This window comes from Ylistrum balloti, unplaced genomic scaffold, assembly GCF_031769215.1.
Source record: "Ylistrum balloti isolate Yb309-2 unplaced genomic scaffold, AGI_CSIRO_Ybal_v1 Utg369932, whole genome shotgun sequence".
Taxonomy (NCBI): domain Eukaryota; kingdom Metazoa; phylum Mollusca; class Bivalvia; order Pectinida; family Pectinidae; genus Ylistrum; species Ylistrum balloti.
The window spans coordinates 637,601-642,881 of NW_026782044.1; the positions used below are offsets into that span (position 1 = coordinate 637,601).

General features: G+C 35.8%; 1 protein-coding gene across 1 annotated transcript; it reads left to right on the forward strand.

Annotated features, from left to right (window-relative positions):
* The first annotated feature begins 376 nt into the window (after positions 1 to 376).
* LOC132547054 (uncharacterized) lies at positions 377 to 4,868 on the forward strand. Its single transcript, XM_060210804.1, has 4 exons — positions 377 to 385; positions 687 to 773; positions 1,875 to 1,976; positions 4,722 to 4,868. Exons 1-4 carry the CDS (start codon positions 377 to 379, stop codon positions 4,866 to 4,868), a joined length of 345 nt encoding a protein of 114 aa, XP_060066787.1.
* The last annotated feature ends 413 nt before the right edge of the window (positions 4,869 to 5,281 follow it).

Consider the following 5,281-nt stretch of genomic DNA (forward strand, 5'->3'; position numbering starts at 1 on the left):
GTGTATGTTTCTCGTCCAAACTTGTTTTTACATCTGAATGGTTCTTTCCGTACCCTGTACTATTAATGGATAGATATAGAAAATTAGATATTCATCTCTACAAACAGGACACATGTATTGCTTAATCAATACGCCTTTGGATTGTTGACGGAGGTCCTCTCTTCTGTCATGCGCATTACTGTATATGAAACATTTTACTAAATCGCACGTGAATGTAATTGTTGCGTAATGGAAGTCACCTTTTTCTTGTTCATTTTCATACAGTCGGTAGCAGCACAAATGACAATAGTATATTTCCATTTTATCATCAGTTTCCCATTTAGTTCTTTGTAAACCAGATGGGAGTATATCAGGCTAGCGTATGAATACACATTCGATGGCGAAGGTGAGACGTTCACAAAAAGTAATCCTGGTAGATATCAATGTAATAATGACATTATGTGTTGCAATCGCCTATATATAATTAACAGGCGCCATTCTATATACCTTACACCTGGATTAGTTTTTATGTCAACTGTATACCTTATCTGGTTGTTACAATATTGTTTAAATAAACATCGATAAGAAGACGGAGTGATAAAAAATCCCTTATTTTGTAAGGGAATGTTTATTCTTATGTGTTGAAAACGTTATAGAAGTCAAAGTTTCGTTTTATTAAAACAAAGTTACCTACAATTGTCATATAGGCACAGTATAGCTGCCAAGCTGCACATTCTGTCCCGCACCACAACGTTGAACACGCGACAATGGTGTATGTCTACGATCCAGTATCGGTAGGTAAACCAGGCAAACCGTAATGTGAATTTCCTCTACTCACCTGTGACCTAGCCATAATACTTAAGCTTTGATCTAGTTTATTGTTGAAAACATATCATTGATTAAGTAAGCCTCATTAAGAGAGTTCGAAGGAATACTGTCCATGTTTATTACATTTTTGCCAATAAAATATTGGTAGAATACAACGTAAAGAAATATCTCCCAGAGTGCATTGCGGTTCCCAACATATCACCACTCGGAACTCCTCGAATATGACTAACGCCCGAAGCACACCCGAGGAGTTCCGAGTGACACATCACTGTCTGAACGTAAAGTAGCCTATTCCAAATGACGTCGTCTTGTTGTCAAGCTTAACGCAAAATAACGCATAAATGTTTTTATGTTTGGATCGTCCTACTTTTTAAAATTTTTCTTTTTAAAATGTTATAAAGAGAGAATTTTATTGTTTGACGTTTGAGTTCATGTCATATGTATTTCACTCGTAAGACAGAATATCTCTATACAGTTTTTCACATTTACGTCGCACTTGTGAAAAATATAGATATTGTGTCAAACACATGAAATATAAATGTTATTAAACGAGAAAATATCATCGATATATTTTGGATATATAGATGGTCGGTTACAACACTGCACTAACTATTGTTTAGTTTGTAGCTAAAAGCATAGCGACAGTATTTATTTTTCTCTTCTGTGCAAGCAGTGTTTAACACGATAGTGCATATTTGGAATATCTTGTAAATTGAATCGAAGTCCGTGAAAAGGAAAACATTTTTTGAACGGTCTCTCTTCAAAAATATTCTTGCTTCTTGTATTGCATCAACTTTACTTAAACAAGCTAATTTTGACTTGCACGTGACGTTTTTTCAATTTGGAGACAATGCCTTGATCTCATTAGGTAATGATGTCAAAACCTCTTTTTCACACGAGTCGACGTTTATGTAAGATACTGGCTCAGGCATGTTTAGACCACAAATTTAGATTAAGATAACTGTTCAATACAAACGAGAAAATTTTTGGTAGTTTCCTATCTATTTAGATATGTACGTCCATGTCAAGACGCATTAAACACGTGACATTTTGTATGTCTTTAACAGCACTACATGGTGGCACGAACCCACTCCACATGTTACTTCATGGCATTGAATATCCATCAGATACATCAGATACATGAAGTCAACGGTCTGGAACAAGTCGAGGTATAAATAATAAGCTTAACTTTATAAATACAACAATGGAGCCAAATAAATGAAGCCACTGCGTCAATATTTGACTCCTAAATGATGTGGACTATCATTGTTAAACCTAATGCATTGTTGGCGGGGTAATTACATTACTGCAAAGTTATTACTGTACTGTCATCTGTTATATAGTATTAATGTTTTATCGGGGAATTTTATATAAATTTGTGTTTAATGTCGACGTAGAAACCACAACCGTTGTTAAAACGAAAGTTTTTTGCTTGTGTAAAATCAGATTACGGAATTGTACGTATTATGTAATACAGTTACCAAATTAGTTTCTTGATTTCAGAGAATGATGTTGATAACACAACGTACAGTAATAACAACATGACATCACCATTTCAGAGAATGATGTTGATAACACAACGTACAGTAATAACAACATGACATCACCATTTCAGAGAATGATGTTGATAACACAATGTACAGTAATAACAACATGACATCACCATTTCAGAGAATGATGTTGATAACACAATGTACAGTAATAACAACATGACATCACCATTTCAGAGAATGATGTTGATAACACAATGTACAGTAATAACAACATGACATCACCATTTCAGAGAATGATGTTGATAACACAATGTACAGTAATAACAACATGACATCACCATTTCAGAGAATGATGTTGATAACACAATGTACAGTAATAACAACATGACATCACCATTTCAGAGAATGATGTTGATAACACAATGTACAGTAATAACAACATGACATCACCATTTCAGAGAATGATGTTGATAACACAATGTACAGTAATAACAACATGACATCACCATTTCAGAGAATGATGTTGATAACACAATGTACAGTAATAACAACATGACATCACCATTTCAGAGAATGATGTTGATAACACAATGTACAGTAATAACAACATGACATCACCATTTCAGAGAATGATGTTGATAACACAATGTACAGTAATAACAACATGACATCACCATTTTTATAGTTTAAAGTTGTGTCCTTGGTCGTTCTCCACTCTCTGTATGTTATATTTTGATTTTATACATTTCTCATTACTTGGAAAAAATACAGAAATTATCTCCCATTGGACTGATCAAAGAAAAGAGATTTGAAGGCGTCATTTACGGATACAAAGTGTTCACGGATGCTCGCTGTCTGACGGTCTCTGGCCAACCTCAGATTACTTATACACATTGTATTCGTAAAACTATGGACTTTGTGCCCCAATGAGTTCTACTAGTCGGGGTTTTACTGCACTATAATACAATAAATTTGTTTTTATTAATATTTTATAAATAGCAGTTGATATTTTAACATCCTTCCTAGTAATATGTAAGCTTCAAACAAAGAAGATGTTCACATATAATAGTCACTCAATGACGTTTTTATCGCTGGGAAATCCTAATTTGCACATGGTTGTAAGATACATTTGTAAACCATTATACCGAAAAGGCTTGGTCACATTGTACTGACAAGGGTAAGGATACATTGTACTGACAAGTGTAAGGTCACGTTGTACTGAAAAAGGTTAGGTCACATTGTACTGACAACGATTAGGTCACATTGTTCTGACAAGGGTGAGGTCACCTTGTACCGACAAGGGTTAGGTCACATTGTACTGAGAAGTGTAAGGTCACGTTGTAATGAAAAAGGTTAGGTCACATTGTACTGTCAACGATTAGGTCACATTGTTCTGACAAGTGTAAGGTCACATTGTTCTGACAAGGGTTAGGTCTCATTGTTCTGACAAATGTAAGGTCACATTGTACTGACAAGAGTTAAGTGACATTGCACTGACTGGACTATGTCACATTGTACTGAAAAGGATTAGGTCACATTGTTCTGACAAAGGTTAGGTCACATTGTACTGACAACGATTAGGTCACATTGTTCTGACAAGGGTGAGGTCACATTGTACCGACAAGGGTTAGGTCACGTACTGACAAGGGTCGGTCACATTGTACTGACGATGGTTAGGTCACATGGTTCTGACAAGGGTTAGGTCACATTGTTCTGACAAGTGTTAGGTCACATTGTACTGACAATGGTTACGTCACATTAACTGACAAGAGTTTAATGACATTGTACTTACAGGACTATGTCACATTGTACTGACGAGGCTAGTTCACATTGTACTGACAAGGGTTAGGTCACATTATAGTGCCAACTTTAAGGTCACGTTGTTCTGACAAGGGTTAGGTCAAATTTTACTGACAAGGGTTAGGTCACATTGTACTGACAAGGGTTATGTCACACTGTACTGACAAGGGTTAGGTCACATTGTACTGACAAGGGTTAGGTCACATTGTTCTGACAAGTGTTAGGTCACATTGTTCTGACAAGGGTTATGTCACACTGTACTGACAAGGGTTAGGTCACATTGTACTGACAATGGTTAGGTCACATTGTACTGACAAGGGTTAGGTCACATTGTACTGACAAGAGTTAAGTCACATTGTACTGACAAGGATTAGGTCACATTGTTCTGACAAGGGTTAGGTGACAATGTATTTACTAGGTCACCTGTGACTAGATCTTCGACACTGGTAGAGTGTGATACACTGATATGTAAATTCAAGAGTTCACTAGGATCAGACATGACGATCGATGATGTCCTATAGAAAAGACGCTTCATATTCGGTTGACTTTTGTGATAAAACATTTTATCGAAGTTCATACGAGAATCAATATGCAATGACGTAAAAATTGTTTGTTTTTCAGCTGCAAATGGTTGCCTCCATAAATGGTGAAGAAGAGAAGTTAAGCCAGTCCATCATAGCCCACGTCTATCGTATTGTGGACCATACCTGTAAACACCACACATTATTACTTGTTAATTCAACGCCGGCCACTACCCCACAATTTTAAGATGGTCATGGTTTGAATATTAAATAAGTTCCTTGATTTTTTTCCAGTTCATTTTTCATACATTTTGTCTTAAACGTCAAAGTCAGAGAAGGTTACGTTGGAGGCGACAGGTGGAAATGATATTTATTGATAAAAACCTCGTCATCTTGTCAATACCTTAACTTTTCTGTGTTTTTTATTTCAGATTTGACACAAAAATAATATTTGGCATCCAAGTTATTCCTATGACTCAATGTAAATTTGACGATTCTAGTTTGGTTTGGTTTTATACTGTTTAACGTCCTATCAATGAGGTGAGAAGTGCGGAACAGTTATAGTACAATCACACTGAAGTTTACTACCTAAGGATTTCAGAACCCATCATATATATACAGTTAATTTAATTTCCCCTTAGGAAAGTGGATCCAAATCGA